Source organism: Globicephala melas, chromosome X (genome assembly GCF_963455315.2).
Source record: "Globicephala melas chromosome X, mGloMel1.2, whole genome shotgun sequence".
Taxonomy (NCBI): domain Eukaryota; kingdom Metazoa; phylum Chordata; class Mammalia; order Artiodactyla; family Delphinidae; genus Globicephala; species Globicephala melas.
This window is the reverse complement of record NC_083335.1, coordinates 110,777,243-110,802,733: the sequence shown is the minus strand read 5'-3', so window position 1 is coordinate 110,802,733 and position 25,491 is coordinate 110,777,243. Positions and strand designations below refer to the sequence as shown.

The following is a 25,491-nucleotide window of genomic DNA, read 5'->3' as shown; positions in this document are numbered from 1 at the left end:
CATCTTTAATTTCTTTCATCAGTGTCTTATAGTTTTCTGCATATAGGTCTTTGTCTCCCTAGGTAGGTTTATTCCTCGGTATTTTATTCTTTTTGTTGCAATGGTAAATGAGAGTGTTTCCTGAATTTCTCTTTCAGATTTTTCATCATTAGTGTATAGGAATGCAAGAGATTTCTGTGCATTAATTTTGTATCCTGAAACTTTACCAAATGCATTGATTAGCTCTAGTAGTTTTCTGGTGGCATCTTTAGGATTCTCTATGTATAGTATCATGTCATCTGCAGACAGTGACAGTTTTACTTCTTCTTTTCCAATTTGTATTCCTTTTATTTCTTTTTCTTCTCTGATTGCCGTGGCTAGGACTTCCAAAACTATGTTGAATAATAGTGGTGAGAGTGGACATCCTTGTCTTGTTCCTGGTCTTAGAGGAAATGCTTTCAGTTTTTCACCATTGAGAATGATGTTTGCTGTGGGTTTGTCATACATGGCCTCTATTATGTTGAGGCAGGTTCTATGCCCACTTTCTGGAGAGTTTTTATCATAAATGGGTGTTGAATTTTGTCAGAAGCTTTTTCTGCATCTATTGAGATGATCATATGGTTTTTATTCTTCAGTTTGTTAATATGGTATATCACTTTGATTGATTTGCTTATATTGAAGAATCCTTGCATCCCTGGGATAAATCCCACTTGATCGTGGTGTATGATCCTTTTAATGTGTTGTTGGATTCTGTTTGCTAGTATTTTGTTGAGGATTTTTGCATCTATATTCATCAGTGATATTGGTCTGTAATTTTCTTTTTTTGTAGTATCTTTGTCTGGTTTTGGTATCGGGGTGATGGTGGCCTCATAGAATGAGTTTGGGAGTGTTCCTTCCTCTGCAGTTTTGGATGAGTTTGAGAAGGATGGGTGTTAGTGCTTCTCTAAATGTTTGATAGGATTCACCCGTGAAGCCATCTGGGCCTGGACTTTTGTTTTTTGGAAGATCTTTAATCACAGTTTCATTACTTGTGATTGGTCTGTTCATATTTTGTATATCTTCCTGGTTCAGTCTTGGAAGGTTATACCTTTCTAAGAATTTGTCCATTTCTTCCAGGTTTTCCATTTTTTTGGCATAGAGTTGCTTGTAGTAGTCTCTTAGGATGCTTTGTATTTCTGTGGTGTCTGTTGTAACTTCTCCTTTTTCATTTGTAATTTTATTGATTTGAGTTTTCTCCCTCTTTTCTTGATGAGTCTGGCTAATGGTTTATCAATTTTGTTTATCTTCTCAAAGAACCAGCTTTTAGTTTTAATGATCTTTGCTATTGTTTTCTTTGTTTCTATTTCGTTTATTTCTGCCCTGATCTTTATGATTTCTTTCCTTCTGCTAACTTTGTGTTTTGTTTGTTCTTCTTTCTCTAGTTCCTTTAGGTGTAAGGTTAGATTGTTTATTTGAGATTTTTCTTGTTTCTTGAGGTAGGCTTGTGTATCTATAAACTTCCCTCTTAGCACTGCTTTTGCTGCATCCCATAGGTTTTGCATTGTCATGTTTTCATTGTCATTTGTGTCTAGGTATTTTTTGACTTCCTCTTTGATTTCTTCAGTGATCTCTTGGTTATTTAGTAACATATTTTTTAGCCTCCATGTGTTTTTGTTTTTTACTTTTTTTCCCTGTAATTGATTTCTAGTCTCATAGTGTTGTGGTCAGAAAAGATGCTTGATATGATATCAATTTTCTTAAATTTACTGAGGCTTGATTTGTGACCCGAGGTGTGATCTATCCTGGAGAATGTTCCATGTGCACTGGAGAAGAAAGTGTTATCTGCTGTTTTTGGATGGAATGTCCTATAAATAAATATCAGTTAAATCTATCTGGCCTACGGTGTCATTTAGAGCTTGTGTTTCCTTATTTATTTTCTGTTTGGATGGCCTTTCCATTGGTGTAAGTGAGGTGTTAAAGTCCTCCACTATTATTGTGTTACTGTCTATTTCCTCTCTTACAGCTGTTAGCATTTGCCTTATGTATTGAGGTGCTCCTATGTTGGGTGCATATATATTTATAATTGTTATATCTTCTTCTTGGATTGATCCCTTTATCATGATGTAGTGTCCTTCCTTGTCTCTTGTAACATTCTTTATGTTAAAGTCTATTTTATCTGATATGAGTATTGCTACTCCAGCTTTCTTTTGATTTCCATTTGCATGGAATATCTTTTTCCATCCCCTCACTTTCAGTCTGTATGTGTCCCTAGGTCTGAGGTGGGTCTTTTGTAGACAGCATATATATGGGTCTTGTTTTTGTATCCATTCAGCAAGCCTGTGTCTTTTGGTGGGAGCATTTAATCCACTCTCGTTTAAGGTAATTATGGATATGTATGTTCCTATGACCATTTTCTTAATTGTTTTAGGTTTGTTTTTGTAGATCCTTTTCTTCTCTTGTGTTTCCCCCTTAGAGAAGTTCCTTTAGCATTTGTTGTAGAGCTGGTTTGGTGGTGCTGAATTCTCTTCGCTTTTGCTTGTCTGTAAAGCTTTTGATTTCTCCATCGAATCTGAATGAGGTCCTTGCTGGGTAGAGTAATCTTGCTTGTAGGTTCTTCCCTTTCATCACTTTAAGTATATCATGCCACTCCCTTCTGGCTTGTAGAGCTTCTGCTGAGAAATCAGCTGTTAACCTTATGGGAGTTCCCTTGTATGTTTTTTGTTGTTTTTCCCTTGCTGCTTTCAATCATTTTTCTTTCTCTTTAATTTTTGCCAATTTTATTACTATGTGTCTCGGTGTGTTTCTCCTTGAGTTTATCCTGTATGGGACTTGCTGTGCTTCCTGGACTTGGGTGGCTATTTCCTTTCCCATGTTAGGGAAGTTTTCGACTATAATCTCTTAAACAATTTTCTGTGGTCCTTTCTCTCTCTCTTCGCCTTCTGGGACCCCTATAATGCGAATGTTGTTGCCTTTACTGTTGTCCCAGAGGTCTCTTAGGCTGTGTTCATTTCTTTTCATTCTTTTTTCTTTATTCAGTTCCACAGCAGTGAACTCCACCATTCTGTCTTCCAGGTCACTTATCCGTTCTTCTGCCTCAGTTATTCTGCTGTTGATTCCTTCAAGTGTAGTTTTCATTTCAGTTATTGTATTGTTCATCTCTGTTTGTTTGTTCTTGAATTCTTCTAGGTCTTTGTTAAACACTTCTTGCATCTTCTCACTGTTTGCCTCCATTTTGTTCCCGAGGTCCTGGGTCATCTTCACTATCATTATTCTGAATTCTTTTTCTGGAAGGTTGCCTATCTCCACTTCATTTAGTTGTTTTTCTGGGGTTTTATTTTCTTCCTTCATCTGGTATATAGCCCTCTGCCTTTTCATCTTGTTTATCTTTCTGTGAATGTGTGTTTTGTTCCGAAGGCTGCAGGATTGTAGTTCTCCTTGCTTCTGCTGTCTGCCCTCTGGCGGATGAGCCTATCTAAGAGGCTTGATGGGAGGGACTGGTGGTGGGTAGAGCTGACTGTTGCTCTGGTGAGCAGAGCTCAGTAAAACTTTAATCCTCTTGACTGCTGATGGGTGGGGCTGGGTTCCCTCCCTGTTGGTTGTTTGGCCTGAGGCGACCCAACACTGGAGCCTACCTGGGCTCTTTGGTGGGGCTAATGACAGACTCTGGGAGGGCTCATGCCAAGGAGTCCCTCCCAGAACTTCCGCTGCCAGTGTCCTTGTCCCCATGGTGAGCCACAACCACCCCCCCCCCCCCGCCTCTGCAGGAGAGCCTCCAACACTAGCAGGTAGGTCTGGTTCAGTCTCCCCTGGGGTCACTGCTCCTTCCCCTGGGTCCCGATGCACACACTACTTAGTATGTGCCCTCCAAGAATGGGGTCTCTGTTTCCCCCAGTCCTGTCAAAATCCTGCAGTCACATCCCACTAGGCCTCAAAGTCTGGTTCTCTAGGAATTCCTCCTTCCGTTGCCTGACCCCCAGGTTGGGAAGCCTGACGTGGGGCTCAGAACCTTCACTCCAGTGGGTGGACTTCTGTGGTATAAGTGTTCTCCAGTCTGCGAATCACCCACCCAGCAGTTATGGGATTTGATTTTACCGTGATTGCACCCCTCCTACTGTCTCTTTGTGGCTTCTCGTTTGTCTTTGGATGTGGGGTATCTTTTTTGGTGAGTTCCAGTGTCTTCCTGTCGATGATTGTTCAGCAGCTAGTTGTGATTCTGGTGTTCTCACAAGAGGGAGTGAGAGCTGGGATTGTTTTCTTAATTACATTTTTGGATTATTCATTTATAATGTATAGAAATACAGTTGATTTTTGTATGTTGTGCAATCTTAATGAACTTCTTTATTAGTTCTAATAGTTTTTTTAATTTATCTTTTTTATTGAAGTATAGTTGCTGTACAAAGTTCTAATAGTTTTTAGTGGAATCTATGGGATTTTCTATATACAAGATCATATTATCTGTTAATGCGGATAGTTTTACTTCTTCCTTTCCAATCTGGATGCCTTTTACTTTCTTTTCTTGCTTAACTGCCTGGCTAGAACCTCCAAACCAATATTGAATAGAAGTGGTGAGAGCAGATACCCTTGTCTTCTTCCTGATCTTAAGAGGGACATATTCACTCTTTCAGCATTATGTATATTAGCTATGTGTTTTTTGCAGACGTCCCTTATCAGGTTGAGGATGTTCCCTTCCATGCCTAGTTTGTTGACTGTTTTTATCATGAAGAGTGTTGGATTTTGTCAAATACTTTTTCTGAATGTATTGAGATGATCATGTGGATTTTGTCCTTTATTCTATTAATATGATGTGTTACATTGATTAATTTGAGATGTTAAACAAACCTTGCATTCTTGGGATACATCCCACTTGTTAATGGTATGTGATCCTTTTTATATATTGCTAGATGCAGTTTGCTAGTATTTTGTTGGGGATTTTCCATCTATATTCATAAGAGTTATTGGTCTGTAGTTTTCTTGTGATCTTTGGTTTTGGTATCATGGTAATACTGGCTTTATATAATAAGATGGGTAGTATTCCCACCTTTTCTATTTTTTGGAAGAGTTTGTGAATGATTGGTATTAATTCTTCTTTAAATGTTTGGTAGAATTCACCAGTGAAGCCATCTGGCCCTGAGCTTTTTTTTGTGAGAAGTTGTTTGATTACTTATTCAGTCTTGTTCCTTGTTCCAGGTATGTTCAGTTTTCTATTTCTTCCTAGCCAGTTTTGGTAATTTGTATCTTTATAGGAATTTGTCCGTTATCTAATTTGTTGGTGTACAATTGTTCATAGTATTCCCTTATACTTTTTATTTCTATAAGGTCAGATGTGATAACCCTTCTTTCTAAAATCATTTGATTTTAGAAATTTGGGTCTTTTTGTTTTCCTTAGCCAGTCTAGCTAAAAGTTTGTCAATTTTATTGATCTTTTCGAGGAAACAATTTTTGGTTTTGTTGATTTTCTCTATTGTTTTTTTATTTCTCTATTTCATGTATTTCTCCTCTTTTTTTTTATTATTTCCGTCCATGTATTTGCTTTGGATTTTAGTTTAATCTTTTTTTTCTAGCTTTTGAAGATAGACATTATGCTATTGATTTGATATCTTTCTTTTTTAATATAGGTATTTATGGATATATATTTTCCTCTAAGCAGTGCTTTAATTGCATCTCATATGTTTTGGCATGTTGTATTTACAGTTTCATTCATCTTAAAGTATTTTCTATTTCTGTTGTGATTTCTTCTTTGACCCATTGGTTATTTAGGATTGTATTGCTTAATTTCCTTACATGGTGATTTTCCCAATTTCTTTGTTATTAATCTCTAATTTATTTATTTATTTGTAGTCAGGAAAGATACTTTGTATGGTTTTAATCATTTTAAATCTATTGAGACTTACGTTATGGCCTAACATGGGGTCTTATTGTGGAGAATATTCCATATACGCTTTAGAAGAATATATATCCTGCTGATGTTGGGTGAAGTGTTTTATACAAATCTGTTAGATCCAATTGGTTTATAGTGCTGTTCAAGTCTTTTATATCCTTTTTGATTTTCTGCCCAGTTGTTCTATCTGTTATTGAAAGTAGAGTACTGAAGTCCCCAACTGTTATTATTGAATTGTCTATTTGCCCCCTCAATTCTGTCAGTTTTTGTTTCATGTAGCTTTGGGCTCTGTTGTTAGTTTCATGTATGTTTTATAATTATTTCATCTTCTTGACTGATTGGTTCTTTTATCATTATAAAATATCCCTCTTTTTCTCTAGTAATAGCTTTTGTCTTAAAGTCTATTTTGTCTCCTATTAGTATGGCCACTCTAACTCTCTTCTGATTGCTGTTTGCATGGTATACTTTTTCCTTTCAAACTCTTTGTATCTTTGAAACTAAAGTGTGTCTCCTGTAGACAACATATAGTTGGATCTTATTTTTTTAATTCAGTCTCACAATCTCTGCTTTTTAATTTATTTAATCCATTCAAATACGATGTTATTATTGATATGGTTGGATTTACATCTGCCATTTTGCTTTTTGGGGGTGACTCATGACTACTTTGTTCCTCTGTTCCTCCTTTATTTTGAATTTATTTTTGTAAATGGTCTGAGGTAGGAGTTTAACATCCAGACATTAATTGTGCTAGCACTATTTTTAAAAATTGTCCTTTTCTACTGAATTTTAATACCTCCTTTGTCATATATATTGTTCCCATATATATTATAGTTCACTATATTTATGAAAATTCTATTCTATTCATGTATGTATCTGTCTTCTCTTGTGTCAATACCTGCTGTTTTGTTTAAGTAACTTTAAGGTAAATTTCAACATCTGCTATAGCAAGTCCCTCTTTGTTTTCCTTCTTGTCTTGGATATTCTCGTACACTAATTGTTCATGTGAATCTTTGTTTTATTTTTGGTTTGTTTTTTTTTTTTGCGGTACGCGGGCCTCTCACTGTTGTGGCCTCTCCCATTGCGGAGCACAGGCTCCGGACGCGCAGGCTCAGCGGCCATGGCTCACGGGCACAGCCGCTCCACGGCATGTGGGATCTTCCCGGACCGGGGCACGAACCCGTGTCCCCTGCATCGGCAGGTGGACTCTCAACCACTGCGCCACCAGGGAAGCCCTCATGTGAATCTTTGAAATCAAAAAGAAAACACCGGTGATAATCCTTTTAAAATTTCACACACACATACATATAAACACATTCACCACCTAGTAATATGCTATTTGTTAAGTTAGACAGTTCATTTAATGTAGAAACTGGTGAGTGGCAACAAATCATATTAAAATGAAACAGAACGGAATGACTTATGTAACTTTCACCTAATAATTATTTTCTTAACATAGGATGAATGCTGTTGAAAGTAGAGCCATCAGGATGTTAAAAGAGAGAATGATTTCACAAAAAAGTGACCTCATTCGTGTTTTCCAACTTCAAGACAGCAGTAAATCAGGTAAAAAAAATTATGTAATGCTTACCATTTCTTAACATACCAGGTTACATACAAATCAGTTTTCATTTTCTTTGTTTCCTTAAGATTTCAGTTTTCTACTTTTACCAGCAAGGAATGATAGAGATAAAAATGAAATATAATCCATTATATGCTTGGACAAAAGCATATTCCTCCTTTTCAGTAAGCTTCTTTCAACTTAAAAAAACAACAACAACCCAGAATTAGACTCCTCTTCTGGTAGTATGTTTGACTAGACACTCTGGAAGGTCCTCCTGTTTAGAAACAGCTAGATTCTAGAGGATACATTAGTTTAATGCATTTACCAGCCTCACAGTAATTAAGATAAATCTCTAGGCTGCATTTCCTCTCCCCATTAAAGGATTTTTAAAACCACATGTTGGAACATGGAGCAGCAAGCAAGCACAAAAGGCTAGATTGTCCTGGGGGCAAATACTAATATTGGTGTAGCAGTCAATCCTGAGACTAAACCATAGGATAGTAGAAAGATGGATAAGCTGAATTTGAGACTGACAACATTAAGCCTAGATCCTCAAAGTGACTAAAGTAGTCCTAGGTCTGTAGTGCCTCCAACTCCTGGCAAGCAAATGCAAATCCATCTTCATGGGAAGTGTCCCTAATTTGGGCCACTAGTATATCCAGAGATTAAGATCAACTAATGTGAGGTCACAACCGAAGATCACCAAACAAACAAGGGGACAAGCTACCACGAGGGAGAGTCAGCAGAAACAATAAGCAACAGATTAGTTTCCCAAGGACATCATATATTGGAATTATCAAATACAAAATAAAAAATTACTGACAAAGAAAATGTTTAAAGAAATGAAAGATGGAATCACAAATACGCATTTGAAAATGATTTAAAGAAGAACCATTTTTATTTTATATAGATATAAAAACTCATTAAGAAAACATAGTGAGTGGGTTTAACAGAAGATTAGACATTGCTTAAAAAAGAATTAGAGGGCTTCCCTGGTGGCACAGTGGTTGAGAGTCTGCCCACCGATGCAGGGGACACAGGTTTGTGCCCCGGTCCGTGAGGATCCCACGTGCCGCAGAGCGGCTGGGCCCGTGGGCCATGGCCACTGGGCCTGCGCGTCCGGAGCCTGTGCTCCGCAGCGGGAGGGGCCACAGCAGTGAGAGGCCCGCGTACCGCAAAAAAAAAAAAAAAAAAAGAATTAGAAAGATTAAGAATCAAATGTGTAACATACATCTAATCAGGGTCCCAGGAGGAGAGAATGTAAGAGAGAATATATTTGACATGATGATGGCTGAGACTTTTCCAATACTATTGAAAGACTCAAATTCACAGGTAAAGAGGAACAGTGATTCTCCAATAGGGTAAATAAAATTAAATTCACACCTACACACACTTGTGGTGAAACTGCAGAGCACCAACAGTGAAGAGAAAATCTTAAAAGCAAGCAGAGGAAACACACGGTGCTACAGAGACAACAATTAGAGTGACATCAGACTTCTCAACAGTTGCAACAGAAGCCAGTAGACAGTAGAGTCATATATACAGGTGGTCCCCAATTTATGGTGGTTCAGCTTACAATTTTTCAACTTTAAAATGGTGTGAAAGCCATATGCATTGAGTAGAAACCATACTTCGAATTTTGATCTTTTCCCAGGCTAGCAATATGTGGTACAATGCTCTCTCATGATGCTGGGTAGTAGCATTGAGCCACAGCTCCCAGTCAGCCACAAGATCACAAGGGTAAACAACCAATACACTTAGAACCATTCCATACCCATACAGCCATTCTGTTTTTCACTTTGAGTACAGTATTCAATAAATTACATGACATATTCGACACTTTACTATAAAATAGGTTTTGTGTTAGATGATTTTGCCCAACTATAGGCTAATGTAAGTGTTCTGAGCACATTTAAGGTAGGCTAGGCTAAGCTATGCTGTTCAGTAGGTTAGATATAAATATTAAATGCATTTTTTACTCACAATATCTTAAACTTATGATAGGTTTATTGGGATGTAACTGCATTTTACGTCAGGGAAAATCTGTACAAAACATTGAAAATAAAATTTACGAAAAGATACAACATGAAAACACTAACAAAAACAAAGTGGGAACAGCTGTATTAATATCAGACAAAGTAGACTTCAAGGAGATATACATTACTAGAAAAATAAAGGGACACTTTATGATAAAATATTCAGTTTTCCAACTAAATCCATTCTAAATGTGTATGCACCTATTAATATAGCCTCCTTCAAAAATATGTAAAACAAAAATGCACCGAACAAGTAGAAGTAGAAAAACCTACCATCATAGTGGGAGATTTTAACACTCCTCTCTCACAGGAACCGAAAGTATAAACAGACAAAAAGATTAGCTAACGTTCCCTAAAAGACATATTTAATATATAGAACTCTGCATCCAACATTGCAGAATATACATTGCTGTCAAGCACAAATGGAACATTTACAAAAATTGACCATTAAATGGAACATAAAGTAAATCTCAACAAATTTTGTATTGGAAACATATAGAATAAATTCTCTGACATAGTGAATTGAGCTACAACTCAATTACATAAGGTAGCTAGAAAATCCCCTTGGGCTTGGAAATGAGAAATACACTTCTAAATAACCCTTGGATCAAAGAAGAAATCACAGTGGAAGTTAGAATGCTGAAATTGAGTAATGAAAATACAACATATCAGAACTTATGGGATGCAAATTAGAGAGGCATTGATATCCTTCAATGTATATATTTTAAAAGATGAAACTGTGATCAACAAAGTAACAAAAAGTGGTTCTTTGAAGAAAATGTTGATATAACCCTCGTAAGGAGAGAAAGAAAGAGAGACCAAATAACTGATGCCAGAATTGAAAGGGGGGGGACATTACTACAGACTTTACAGATATTAAAAAGATCATAAGATATATTATGGAAATTCTTATGCTAATAAATGGAAACTTTAGATTAAATGGACACATTCTTAAAATATATATGTACACATACACTTATAAAAACTGACACAAAAAGAAATAGAAAATCTGAACAATCCTATAACTATTAAAGAAATTGGATCTGAAATTTTGAAACTTTCCACATAGAAAGCTCTGAACTCATATAGCTTCATTAGCCATTACAGTATGCATATTTAATATTTTAAGAAAGAAATGAAACCAGTGTTACAGAAACTCTTCCAGAGAATAGAAATAGAGGGAACACTTTCTTTTTTTTTTTGGCTGTGCCACATGGCTTGAGGGTTCCCAGACCAGGGATCAAACCCATGCCCTTGGCAGTGAAAGCACGGAGTCCTGACCACTGGACCACCAGGGAATTCTCAAGGGAACACTTTCAAGATGATTTTAGGAGGTCAGCATAACCTTGATACCAAAACCTAACAAGAACATTATGGAAAAGGAAAATTAAAAGCTAATATCACTCATACATTTAGATGAAAAAAGTCCTGGAAGAAATAATGAAATAATAGCAAAAGGTTAGTGTATCAGAACAGAGTTTAGTTTATTCTAGGAACACTAGGAATTCTAGGTTGTTTTAGCATTTGAAAATCAATCAGTGTAATTCACCACTTAACAAAACTTAAAGAGGTAATATAATTCTCTCAAGAGAAAAATTGTTTCATGTATTTCGCCCTGGTTTCATGGGTTTAAAAAACATTTAGAAAACTAAAAATGGAAGTAAACTTCCTTAATCTCATCAAGGATATCTACCAAAGCCTATAGAAAATAGCATACTTAATGGAGACATGTTGAAACCTTTCCTTCAAAGTTTGGGAATGAGGGAAGGATGCTGTAGCAGGCTGAATAATGTCCCTTCCCATAATATATCCACATTCTAATACCCAGAATCTGTGACTGTTACCTTATTTGGCAAAAGGGACTTTGCAGATGTGATTAAGTTAAAGATCTTGACCTGAGGAGATTATCCTGCATTATCTAGGTGGGTCTGGTGTAATCACAATGGTCTTTATAAGAGGGACATAGGAAGAGTCAGAATCAGAGGAGAATGTGATGTGATGATGGAAGCAGATATTGAAATAATGCCCTTTGAAAATGGAGGAAGGTGCCCCAAGCCAAGGAATATAGGCAGCCATTAGAAGCTGAAAAAGGCAAGGAAAGAGATTCTCCCTTCAGAGCCTCCAGAAGGAACCAGCCCTGCTGACACTTGACTTTGGCCCAGTGAAACTGATTTTGTACTTCTAACCTCCAGAACTGTAAGAGAATAAATATGTGTTATTTTAAGCCACTAACTCTATGGTAATTTGTTAGAGCAGCAGTAGGAAACTAATGAGAGGCCCCCTCTCAAGACTCTGTTCAACTTTGTACTAGGGATGCTAGCCAGTACAATAAGGCAAGTTACATAAAATGATAAGGCTTAGAAAGAAGAAATAAAATGTCACTGTGCATAGACAACATGCCAAATAAATCCACAGAAAAACTGTTAGAATTAATAAGTGAATTTAGCAAGTTGTAGAACCTCAAGGTCAATAAACAGAAATTGATTGCACTTCCATATACTAGTGTATCAGTCAGAATCTATTCAGGAGAAAGAAACCACATCAGTAATTTGAACAAGGAAAAAATATAAAGAATTATAAACTAGTAAAAGGTGATTAATTACTAGTAGGAATAAAAGAGAACTCTAAAAAATACAAGAACAGAAAGTGTAGGGAACAACTACTGTCTCTAAGGCTGAGAGAGAGTATCCAAGGAAGGAACAAACTTGGAAGAGTCCCCTACTTCCAACCAAGGCTAAGATTCAGACCTCATTGGAGAGGGTGTCACTCTGGCCCGCTGGATGGGGTGTAAGTTCACTGAGGTGTCTCAGGTCAGAGTTGGCCTGTAGCTAGTGGGCTAGGAAGAGAATGGAGCCACCCACTGTGGTGCCATCAAAACTCTCTTTGGGCTATGCACCACTGTGTCTCCCACACACTGCTGGCAAGGGAACCACCCACTGCGGTGTCCATGAAATTCACTAGAGAGTGGGTGCCACTGCATTTCCCACACACCTAGCAGCCATGCTATGCTGTAGAAGCAAGAAGCAAAGTACACCAGAGCCGTTTCTTCTGCTATGTCTTAGAGCATTCTTCCTCCACCCTCTGCTGACAAAGCCTAGCATTATGCCAGGTGCCAAAGGAGAAATATTTACAGGGTTCAGCTCCAATATCACAAAACACGGCAAAGAAAGGTAGATTTTTAAGTGGGTGGAAGTAAATTGATAACTGGTATAGGCAGCCATTAACTTTTAGATAATGAAAATCTTAAAAGATACCATTCACAATAGATAATCAAGTACCGAGAAGGAAACCAAATGATTGATGTGTGAGATTTCTAAAATATTATTAAAAGAAATAAAAAAGAACTGAAATACATGGGTGGGTATTACTGTGTTCAAGGGCCAAAGTTGTCAAGATATAAATTCTCCCCAAATTGAGCTATAGGTTTAATGCACCAAAGGGGCATGTACAGAATGTTCTTAGCAGCACTGTTTGTAATAGCACCAAACTGTAGATAATCCAATGTCCACCAACAATAGAATGTGTATATAAATTTTGAATATGTGGAATACTATACATCAATGAAAATGAAGACACTACAACTAAATGGAACATGGCTGAATCTCGTGAACTTAGTGTTGAGCAAAGGAAGTAAGATTCCTCCCAAAATAGTTACTTTATGATTCTGTTTATATATAGATCAAAAAAGGCAAAAAGTAAATTATAGTGTTAGAAATCAATATAGTGACTCTCCTTGGGAAAGTGGGAGGTGATAGTAATTATGAGGGTCCACAGAGGGGGCTTTTGGATATTGGCAATGTTGTATTTCTTGTCCTTGGTGGTGGTTGCATAAGAAACTCCTTTGTGATAATTCACTGAGTTCTGTATTTGTTTTGTGAACTTTTCTGTGTGCGTTAAACTTCAATTAAAAAAAAAAAAGAATTATGTCCTTAGCAGGTAAGTGTTTGGGGAATCGTCTTGGTGGAAATGTAAAATGGCTACTCTTTTTTTTTTTAATTAATTTATTTTTGGCTGTGTTGGGTCTTCGTTGCTGCATGCAGGCTTTCTCTAGTTTTGGCAAGCAGGGGCTACTCTTCCTTGCAGTGCGTGGGCTTCCCATTGTGGTGGCTTCTCTTGTTGTGGAGCGTGCGGACTAGGTGCATGGGCTTCAGTAGTTGTGGCTCGTGGGTTCTGGAGCGCAGGCTCAGTAGTTGTGGCGCATGGGCTTAGTTGCTCCGTGGCATGTGGGATCCTCCTGGACTAGGGATCGAACCCATGTCCCCTGCATTGGCAGGCGGATTCTTAATCACTGCACCACCAGGGAAGTCCCTGGCTACTCTTTCTTTCTCTTTTTTGCTTTTTAATAAATTTATTTATTTGTTTGTTTGTTTATTTATGGCTGCATTAGGTCTTCGTTGCTGCACGTGGGCTTTCTTTAGTTGCCTCAAGCGGGGGCTACTCTTCATTGTGGTGCACGGGCTTCTCATTGCGGTGGCTTCTCTTGTTGCGGAGCACGGGGTCTAGGTGTGCGGGCTTCAGTAGTTGTGGCACGTGGGCTCAGTAGTTGTGGCATGTGGACTCGAGTGCAGGCTCAGTAGTTGTGGCGCATGGGCTTAGTTGCTCCGTGGCATGTGGGATCCTCCTGGACTAGGGATCGAACCCATGTCCCCTGCATTGGCAGGCGGATTCTTAATCACTGCACCACCAGGGAAGTCCCTGGCTACTCTTTCTTTCTCTTTTTTGCTTTTTAATAAATTTATTTATTTGTTTGTTTGTTTATTTATGGCTGCATTAGGTCTTCGTTGCTGCACGTGGGCTTTCTTTAGTTGCCTCAAGCGGGGGCTACTCTTCATTGTGGTGCACGGGCTTCTCATTGCGGTGGCTTCTCTTGTTGCGGAGCACGGGGTCTAGGTGTGCGGGCTTCAGTAGTTGTGGCACGTGGGCTCAGTAGTTGTGGCATGTGGACTCGAGTGCAGGCTCAGTAGTTGTGGCGCACGGGCTTAGTTGCTCCACCGCATGTGGGATCTTCCCGGACCAGGGCTCAAACCCGTGTCCCCTGCATTGGCAGGCGGATTCTTAACCACTGCGCCACCGGGGAAGCCCCCTGGCTACTCTTTCTTGACAGCAGTTTGGCGATATATATCAAAAGGCTTAAAAATGTACATACCCTTTGATCCAGCAATTCCACTTCTAGGAATGATCCTAAGAAAATAATGGAATAGTTTCACAGCCGTTAAAAGAATGATGTAGATCTATGTTTATTAACGTAGATGCATGTCCATGATTTATTGTAAGTAAAAAATCAGGCTAGAATATATATGTTTGTTATGTGTGTGTGTTGCCATATGTAATACACGTATGTAAAACGTGGTACAAAGTATATTTGGCTTTAAGAAAGGTAAAATATATATACATTTATATATACATGTTTATATACATGGAAGAACATATCTTTAATAATCAGAAAAAATAAAGGTATTTATATTTCAAAAAACTACATATAATTTTAGGGGATGAAAGGATATTACCTGGGAAAATGAGACATGAACAATATGCCCAAATGTTAAAAATAAAAGTAATCTTTTATCCTTTATATCCTTTTGTGTTTTCAAATCTTCTATTATAAACATACCTTACTTTGTTAATAAGAAAAGCAGGGCTTCCCTGGTGGCGCAGTGGTTGAGGGTCCGCCTGCCGATGCAGGGGACACGGGTTCGTGCCCCGGTCCGGGAAGATCCCACATGCCGCGGAGCGGCTGGGCCCATGAGCCATGGCCGCTGAGCCTGCGCGTCCGGAGGCTGTGCTCCGCAACGAGAGAGGCCACAGCAGTGAGAGGCCCGCGTACCACAAAAAAAAAAAAAAAAAAAAAAGGGAAAAAATATAGTATACCCAAATTCTGATTGCTTACCCATAACAGTAAAGGAAGGATTTGCAGAACCCCAAAGGTTATTCTTCCCTCAGAGTCGGGTGGTCTGGTAGGACAGATCATAAAGGAGAGCAGAGGCACCCAGGCCTCAAAACCAAGGCTGTCTGCTTGCTCCATTGATGAGGTTGCATTTTTTATCAAATTATCAACCAATTATATGGGCTTTGTTGCTGTTGTCGTTAGGAAAACTTTCTGTGGGCCAGTGGGCTTTTTCCATGGAGAACGTTTTGGGGCTGAACTTGCCATGGAGATCCCTGAGTTCACATCTGGTAACCACAGACAAAGATGGAAATATTGACTACATGTCCAGCTTCCAGGATATCCACATTCAGAAACCTGTGAAAGAGGTAAGTGAAACACAGCCCCCGGCTAAAACCTGGCTGGCGTCAAACAGCCTTTGGACGACTTTTAAGAGTTCCTTAGTTCTTTGAAAAGTTGGGAGTGGAATCGTCTAATGGGTGGGCATGGCACTCTTAGGAAAGACCTAAGGGGGATCTTCCAGATACATTGTGATCTGTTCAGGAAGTTTGTGTGTTCTAAGGATAGGCAAAAAGAAAAAAGAAGAAAAGTCTTCTGCAAGCAAATCTGTGTCACATATGTGATTCTTCTCTTAAGTGCTGTCCACCAGAAGGGCATATATGACATCTATTCTTTCATATAATACTCTTTAAAATACTCAACATACTCCTATTAACTGTCAGTAAGTATAGACTTACTGATATGACATCTTATACCTTAAAGAATTTTAAAATTTAGAATTTCTTATTAAAATGGAATACCCCAGGGAGAGTTGTCAGACCCCCAGTACTTATTAGTTAACAACCCATCAGCAATTAGTTATAATATTGGGCTGAAAGTGAGTTGATGGGAACTAGAACTGGGGTGATTGTTTGCAGGAGAGTTGAGAAGTTGAGCAGGAAAAGGGAAGTAAAACTGCACGTGGGAAACTAAAATATCCACAGAAAGGAGGCTTTTGGCTTCACTTGAGAGACATTTTACCATGGTGGCTAAGCTCCTAGGCCTTGGCTTCAGGCCAAAATTCAAATCCCACTTACCAGCTATGTGAACCTTGGGAAACTTACTTTACCTCTCTGTCTTCCAGCCTGTAAAATGGGCATAATAATAGTTCTGTTCCGTGGGGCTATTGTTGAGGTGTTGCAGTTTTCTTATGACAGGGCCGAAAGTAAGCTCATCACACGGGATGAATTATGCCGAGGCACAGCAGTAGAGGGCTGCTGCTGGCTCAGGCAATACAGCGCCGTCTGTCCTGCTGTGGTAGCTTTTATTTAAGCATTATCTATGTTTTCATTTTAAGACTTGTTTTCTTAACATTCCAGAAATGCCAAAGCAGAAACATATGCTTTTATTGATTATACAAGCAACAATGGGCTTTCTTGAAGACATGCCGTGCTTCATCCTTGAGCGCAAAAGCAGCACAAGGACATTGCCTTGTGTTCCCATTATTCTGATTATACTGAAGTAGCACAAGGACATTTCCTTGTGTTCCCACCATTCTGATTATACTGGGGACATCTCATGGATCAGTGCCCAAAGCACTCAATGCTTCTTCGCAGGCCCCCGGTTTGCCGGGGGGTGGGGTGGGGGGGGCTCAAAGCATCCAGGACTGTTTGCAATTCTGGCTTATTCGCATGCCCCCGGTTTGCTGGGGGGGGGGCTCATGGGTCACGTCTCCTTTCCATGTCCTCAGTTATTCCACTACATTGAGGACTGAATTAAATAATCCATAGAAGCTGTCAGTGCAGAGCCTGGTACACAGATTCGCTTTGGCCCGTCCCCTAAGGAACAGAGACTGCAGGCGCTACAGAACGCAAGAGCATGGTCTTTTATCTGATTTAAGAGGGTTGGGCCTCCAAGGAAGGCCTGCCTTCTCAAATTTCTATCTAAATCACATACTTCGAATTGGTGACCATGTTGTGTGTTTGTTACTTTTACTAAAATTGACCTGTTATAAATTCTATATGTCTTAACACTTAGACAGTCTTTATTTTAGGTTCAGTCTACTCTGATTGAAACAGTGTACAGATACCGATCTGACCTGCAAATCATCTTTAATGTCATTGACTCTAATCACTCAGGTAGGTTCACTTTGATTGGTTCAGTAGCAATAGAAAGCAAAGGCTAGTCTGTTTTTTTAAACCAGAATTCTGTTTTCATCTATTGCATTCTTCATCCAAACTTGATTTAACTCAGGGGTGGGGGGTAGGGACAAACTCATGTTTAATATTATTGTGTTTTTTAGTTTGGCCACAGACTCTCTATTCGAGTCCATATAGTATAGGCTTATATATCCATTAGTCAGACAAGAATAGCTCCTTTTATAAATCACCAGCACAGATGAAAAGATAATTCACTGTCCATTTAAAAATTGTACTTATTCCTGGCAATAAAAATCATTCCTAGAGTTCTGATTCTGTTTTGGGGACTAAGAACTCATTTTCTGCTTAGCTTTGACGGGCAGTTATTTATTTTCAAACTTAAAAAAAAATCATCAGATAATCCCCAACTGCAGAGACCATTGAATACCAAAAAACCAATAATCAAAACACAAAAGTAAATTACTGCCTATAGAAAATGGCAGAGCCACTGTCTGCAATCCTCTTTTTGAGTCCCAGGGTTAATTCTCCCTCTGCTTTGATGTAGCTCTCCTCTGCCCTCCTTCCATGTCCCTCTCCCTTAGGTTTTAGATCTTGTAATTTCTATACTACATATAGTACGACATCTACAATCTCCCCCGCCCCATTCCTTCACTGTTCACTCATTCCAGCTTTAGAAGAATAATCTCAGGATCACTTGGTAGTTGAAAGTGACATATTGTTTCTTATATTTACAATCTTACTTTTCCATTTCCTTCAGTGTCTCGATGGTCAGGCATGTTAGTGAGCTGCTAATTGGGACTATTCAGTCAGTATGGCTTTCCCCACCCCTCTCTAAGGTGGGTCTTAAAATGAACACTCATGACCTTCTCCTATATTCTTTTAGGCCTGATCTCCATGGAAGAATTTCGTAGCATATGGAAACTTTTCAAAAGTCACTACCGTGTCTGTGTTGATGATTCCCAGTTAGATGAGCTCACCGAAAGGATGGACTTAAACAAAGATGGAAGCATTGATTTTAATGAGTTTTTAAAGGCTTTCTATGTAGTGCATAAATTTGACAAGTTGAGTAAATCAGACACCAAGGTTGCTTAACAAGAATTAGGGCTTTCTCTCCTTGTAAACAGTTGACCCAAATCACTGACACAATCTTTGCCACGACCCTTGAAATTCATAGTGAGTAGTAGAGAAAAGTAGACCCCAATTCACACCATGAGCAGATGTATAATGTGGGTATTGGAAGTCCCTAGTAAACTGCTATTGGTAAGACTAGGTTAAATGTCAGCTGATAGGATTTGGCTCCAGTGGCGGGACTCACACTGCCAGGTAGTAACTGGATTTGAGCCTAGTGTTGGTCTCTTGGATGCCACCTAACCAGGAGACCTGAGCAGTTTGTAAACATATTGAAAAGAACCCATAGAATACCAGAGGAAAGTTCAACATCTGTGAGTGGTTGAGGGATGGGAGGAGGAATACCAAACTATTAAAAATATTTCCATCTTTAAACTGTAATCTTCTTTGGAGATATCATAAACCAGTGATTTTCAGCTGTGAGGGAACCACCTTCAGGGATGGGGGCCATATCAGAATCTGCGGGGGAAGCTGTGGGAGTGTATTGTTTGAAAAAGCGTATTTTTTTCTTGTCTGTTGGAGATAGAAAGTGAGTACATTCAGACTGAGCCCTATAGTTAATATGGTTTGACACCTTCACTGGTAAGATGGGGCCTTGGTGATGCATACGTTGTGCAATTTATTCTGCCATTCTGATGGCCTATCAAACATAATAAGAGATTTCTGTTTGAAGGTGAGTATTTGTTTCATTTTCTTCTTGAAGTTTGAGAACTTTAAGATCTATGAATATGCCAGGTTAGATATCCTGCTACACACACCAGAAATAATGGATCACATATAACAAATATCTTTTAAAAATGCATAGCTGAGCTGGCAAGTAAGTAAAAGAAACCCCAGGGGCAGGGGGGACTTCCCTGGTGGCTCAGTGGATAAGAATCCGCCTGCCAGTGCAGGGGACACAGGTTCGATCCCTGGTCCAAGAAGATCCCACGTGCCACGGAGCACATAAGCCCGTGCGCCACAACTACTGAGCCTGTGCTCTAGAGCCCGCTAGCCACAACTACTGAGCCTGTGCGCCACAACTACTGAAGCTTGTGTGCTGCAACTACTGAAGCCTGCGTGCCTAGAGCCCATGCTCCACAAGAGAAGCCACCAAAATGAGAAGCCCGTGCACTGCAACAGAGAGTAGCCCCTGCTCACCACAACTAGAGAAAGCCTGTCTACAGCAATGAAGACCCAACACAGCCAAAAATAAATAAAATTAAAAAAGAAACCCCAAGGTTAGGAAAAAAGAGAGCATAATTAAAATCATAGCAATATTAACTTTGGACAGGATAGACTTTAAGGCAAAGAATAATATCATTAGGTATAAAAAGGTCATTACTGAATGCTAAAAGGAATGATTCACCAGGAAGATGTAATAGTTTATGAACTGATATGCATCTAAAAAATTAGAGCTTTAAAATTGATAATGCAAAAGTTGACATAACTAATAGGAGAAATTGATAGAGGGAGATTTTTAACATACCTCTGTCAGTAATTGAGCACGTAAATAAAAAACTTGTGTATAGAAAATTGGACAACCCAGTTAATCCACCTGATCATGCATGTATATGTATACTCTGCAATCAGTTTTAGAGAATACACATTATTTCCAAGCACTTATGGAACATTTATAAAAACCGATCATGTATTAGACCACAAAACATATCTCAAATACTAAGCAATCAGTTAACAAAGATACTACATTTTCTGGTCATTGTGCATAATTTTCCTGGGGAAAAATATAATTTACTAATGCTAACTCAAGAACAATAGGAGGGGCTAAAGAGACACATAACCATTAAAGAATGTGTCGGTTTGGCTAGGCTGAACTACATTTCTCACAGTTTCCCTTCTTGTATGTTTCTGGTTAAGGTGGGCCACAGTGGAGATTCCTGAGAGTTGGAAGGCAAAGAGAAGCGGCAACCATTGTGTAGCTCCCACACGCTCTTGCTGAGCTGCCGATTCACCTTGTGGGTGTGAAGCAGCAGCTAGGCCTGCAATTGCTCTACAGTCCCCTGGCTCCCCTGTTAGCTGCTCCGATTCCCGGGACCACTGGGTGTGTTTAGCTCCGTGATGGCCGCCCGGGCCAGGTGTGTGTGTTTAGCGCCATGATGCGATTCTCGGGCCAGGTGTGTGTGTTTAGCGCCATGATGCGATTCTCCGGCCAGGTGTGTGTGTTTAGCGCCATGATGCGGTTTCTCGGGCCCAGTGTGCGTGTTTACCGCCATGATGAAGGGTCCTGGCTTTTTCAGGTCGCCAAGGCCTCAGGCTTTAGTCCGTTCTTGTGGGGTGCCAGCTTGTGCCTGTGGGTTTGAGCCTGCTCCGGATCTTCCCTGACTGCCTGCCCTGTGGACTTCGAGCTCCGGAATCAGGTATGGTGTCAACAGCCTTACGGAGCCTGCTTAGCCAGCTCCCACATTTGCACAAGCCACTTCAACTGTTTATACACACACACGCACACGTATGTATATCTCCTACTGGCTTGGCCTCTGGTTGAACCCTGATTGATACAGAATTTGGTACTGAGAGTAGTTCTGGAAAAACAGAATCTTAAAAAAACGTGTGCTCTGAGTGTGTATAAGCTGACGTGTGCAGAGCTTCTGCTGTGTTATCTCACGTGAAAATCCACTGCTCATCCCGGAATAGTTGTTTTAAGAAACGTCCAATCTCTGGCACAACCAGATGAGTCTTTTTTTGTTGCTTCCTGAATGTCATTTGGTTATTTATTCTCGGGCTTCCTCCTGCAACTCTCATTTTCTCCCTTGGGTTTCTAATCCCTGCAATTAATTATATGCCTTTGTTGGAAATTTTACCTAAAAATGTCCTTTGATTTTACTAAAGATTATCATTTAATGTTGTAAACTTATGCCTGACACGAGTTGTGCTTAACCACACTTCAGTTTTACAAAGTATGTATATATACGTATATGTATATATTTTAAAAATTTATATGTATAGAGTTGTGAAATATCATTTTTAATTTATATTTCTTAATTGCAAATGAGATTGAGCATCTTTTCATTAGTTTGTTGGTCAGTCTGTTTTCTGAGAAAATGCTTATTCTTATCCTTTGCTCATTTTTCTAATAGCTATTTGTCTTTTTCTTACTGATGTCTAGGAACTTTAAAACGCTTCTTGGTACGAATTCTCTGTTCTTGATTTGGGAAGCAGATATCTTTTTTTTTTTTTAACATCTTTATTGGGGTATAATTGCTTTACAATGGTGTGTTAGTTTCTGCTTTATAACAAAGTGAATCAGTTATACATATACATATGTTCCCATATCTCTTCCCTCTTGCGTCTCCCTCCCTATCCCACCCCTCCAGGCGGTCACAAAGCACCAAAGCACCGAGCTGATCTCCCGGGAAGCAGGTATCTTATCCCAGTCTGTGACTTGATTTTTCACTTCCTTTCTGACATATGTTTTCAACTAAGTTTTAAATTTCAATTTATTTTATTTCAATTTATCAGTCTTTTCCTTTATAATTTGTGCTTTTTGCATCTTGTCTAAAAACAAAAATATCCTTTCCAACTCTGGAAATACCGTAAAGATACAGTGGATCCTTATTTGTGGATTTTGTATTTGCAAATTCACCTACTCTCTAAAATTTATCTGTAACCCAAAATGAATATTTACGGTGGTCATGTGCAAAGGAGTGAGTTTATTTTGAGTTGTACACATTCCCAGCTGTGGTGGGACAAGGCGACGTTCTGCCTTCTTGTGTCTGCTCTCATACTGTAAACAAGTGACCTTTTTGAGGTGTATTTAGTGCCTTGTTTTTTGCATTTTTATGCTTTTTTGTTGGCGATCTCGGTGTCTAAAATAGCCCCATGTGTAGTGCTGAAGTACTATCTAGTGTTCCTAGATGCAAGAAGGCTGTGAGGTGCCTTAAGAAGAAAATATGTGTATTAGGTAAGGTTCACTCAGGCCTGAGTTACAGTGCTGCTGTGAGTTCAGTGTTAATGAATCAACAATATATATTAAATGAGTTGTCTTTAAACAGAAGCACACATAAAACAAGGTTATGTTATTGATCAGCCGACTGAAATGTTGTGACCATAGGCTCGCAAGGACCAAACCCTGTATTTCACAAAGGAGCGATGCTTCAGTATTCACTAATTCATTATACAGCGATTATATAGAACATAACTACTGCAAATAATGAGAATCAATTATATTCTCTAAAAGTTCCATATATTCCCTAAAAGTTCGTAATTTCATAGGGTTTAGTTCTGTTCATAAGATCTGATTGCTTCCTTTCTAGTCTTCAGTCATTTTATGTGTATTTCTTTTATAATCTCTTTCTGTTTCTCTCTGTATTTGGAGCTCCTGGGGGTAGAAATGGATGTTTCTTGTATGTGCAGACTTGAACAGGTTGGGTTGTTCACTCAGGGGCTTTGACATTTTTTATTGTGAACTCATTAGCAGGGCTTATATTTTTTTCTGTGAAAATCCCGTGGTATTTGGGTTGTGGGAGCATCTCTTCAGAGAAGTTTTTTGTTTGCTTCTGCTTCGTGTGTCAGGAGTATCACTGCTTGAGGAATAAATCTTGCATTACTTTTTCGTCTGCAGTTTCTGCACTATGTGGGTAGAGTAAAAGTGATGTGAATTGAGGTCCTGTGGTTTTGAATTCTCGGAGAGCTTTTCTTTTTTTTCTCCCACCCAAAGCCCTGTGTCCTGTGTTCTCTCTTGTTTTTAAATCCTTTCATAAACAGAATAGTCTTTTGAGGGTCTTGGCTTTATATAAAGTTCTCAGTTCCAATTCCCTACCTCCCAAAGCCCGAAGCTTCATTTGCTACCCCTGTGTGGGAATTAACACCAAACCCCTATAGGTTCTAGAGACAAATACCCGCTAGTAGCTCAAGCACTTACCCCTGTGCTTTTTCACTTCCCTCTTTGTTTTTGGCACCTGGGGATTTGCCTTTATTTTTCGTGGCCTTAGCTGTACATTTAAATGTAATTATGTTACATTTTACTCAGTACTTACAGGTGATTATAGTAAAAGAATGTTCAGGTTGTCTGAGTCCACCATATTGCTAAAAGCTGAGAAATAGACTTTTTGTATCCACTGCTATTTGTTCATAATCTTGAGACTTCGTATTTTTACCTGGACAGTGTTCATAATATGACATGGGGCTTGAATTATGCAACATGTGTCATTTACTGGGTCTCAATTTTTAAACTTTGTTAGAACTTATTTCTAAATAATTTTCTTCTTTACTGTTTTTTTTAACATAAATGGGACCATATTATACAATCTTTAAAAGACAGGGGCACACTTTTTTTTCTTCTACCTTTCCTCTCCCAACATTAGCATGGCCCTCACCTAGGGAAGTCATGTTAACTTCCTATATGGCCTCTTCCATATTTTTATCTGTCCCATATAGACCTATATAGAGCTAAATATGTCCTCATATACACATATATTTACATATACAGTACTACATAATCAAGGTGGTTTATTGTTATATGCTCTATAAAAATGATATTTTAGTATACATAATTTTCTGCATTCTGCTTTTCTCAACCAACAATACCTAGTTGAGATCCCTGTAAACTGTAATTCTTTTTCTTTTTTTTAATGTACAAATCATGAGTGTACTGCTTGGTGAATTTCCACAATGAATACACCTATGTGACCAGCACCCAGATCAAGAAACATTACCAGTGTCCCAGAATCCCCCTCATGCCTCCTTCCATATACCCCCCTCTACCCCAACCTGGCGGTAACCATCATCCTGACTTGTAACAGCATAGATTTTCTTTTAAGCCTGTTTTATGCTTTATACAAATGGAACCATTCAGTACTTCTTTTTTTTTTTTTTTTGCGGTACGTGGGCTTCTCACTGTTGTGGCCTCTCCCGTTGCGGAGCACAGGCTCCGGACGCGCAGGCTCAGCGGCCATGGCTCACGGGCCCAGCCGCTCCGCGGCATGTGGGATCTTCCCGGACCGGGACACATACCCGTGTCCCCTGCATCGGCAGGCGGACTCTCAACCACTGCGCCACCAGGGAAGCCCCATACTCCTTTTTAATGATATATTTGTGACATTCGTAATGTATGTAGTTATAGTTTGTTCATTCTGGTTACTGTATAATATCCTATTGTGTGAATATACCAGAATTTATCCATTCTACTGATAGGCTTTGGGGTTATTATGGACAGTGCTGCCAGGAATGTTTTTGTCCATTAATTTATTCTTTTTAATGGCTAGTATAATTTAGTGCTATGAAGGATCACCCTTTATTCGGCCATCCTGCTTTTTTTTTTTTAATACAGTTTTTTTTTTTTTCCCGGCTACACCATGAGGCATCCCTGACCAGGGATTGAACCCGTGCCCCCTGCAGTGGAAGGCAGAGTCTTAACCACTGGACCATCGGGGAAGTCCCTGTTTTCTGTCTTTTAATAGAATATTTTAAGTTTCCTTTTATGGGTCTATGTTTCTCATATTAAATTTCTTCCTAAATATTTTGGGCCACTATTATAAATGAAAAACTTAACCCCATTTGCATTTCTAGGTAGTTATTGTTAGAGTAAAAAATTCTATTGTAATATATCTGATATCCAGCCTTCTTACCAAATATTGTTATTAATTTTAAAAGTTTTTTAATAGTGTTTCTTGGGTTTTCAGTGTAGGCAGTTATAGTATGAGCAGACAGATCTAATTTATATATCTTCTTTCAAGGCTACCAGAGATAGGAAACAAAAATACAGAATGCCCAGTTAGATATGAATTTCAGATAAACAATAAATTTTTCGAATAAGACTGTCTGGAAATATATATTGCATGGGACATACTTATCCTAAAAATATATTCATTGTTCATTTGAAATTCAAATTTAACTGGGTGTTCCGTATTTTGTCTGGCAACCCTCCACTTCTTTCCCAAAGATTATACCTGTCTTATTTTCTTTACATGTTG

General features: G+C 38.9%; 1 protein-coding gene across 1 annotated transcript in view; it reads left to right on the top strand.

Moving 5' to 3' along the window:
- The window catches only part of PPEF1 (protein phosphatase with EF-hand domain 1), a 156,913-nt gene that overhangs the window by 128,352 nt on the left and 3,070 nt on the right, over window positions 1-25,491 (top strand). The window contains exons 17-23 of the mRNA XM_030843736.2: window positions 7,293-7,399; window positions 15,522-15,685; window positions 17,350-17,434; window positions 18,339-18,516; window positions 20,441-20,658; window positions 20,821-20,940; window positions 21,895-21,940. Of these exons, the coding sequence (XP_030699596.2) occupies window positions 7,293-7,399; window positions 15,522-15,685; window positions 17,350-17,434; window positions 18,339-18,516; window positions 20,441-20,522 (616 nt within the window). The 3' untranslated portion in view covers window positions 20,523-20,658; window positions 20,821-20,940; window positions 21,895-21,940. The remainder of the gene's footprint in view (window positions 1-7,292; window positions 7,400-15,521; window positions 15,686-17,349; window positions 17,435-18,338; window positions 18,517-20,440; window positions 20,659-20,820; window positions 20,941-21,894; window positions 21,941-25,491) is intronic.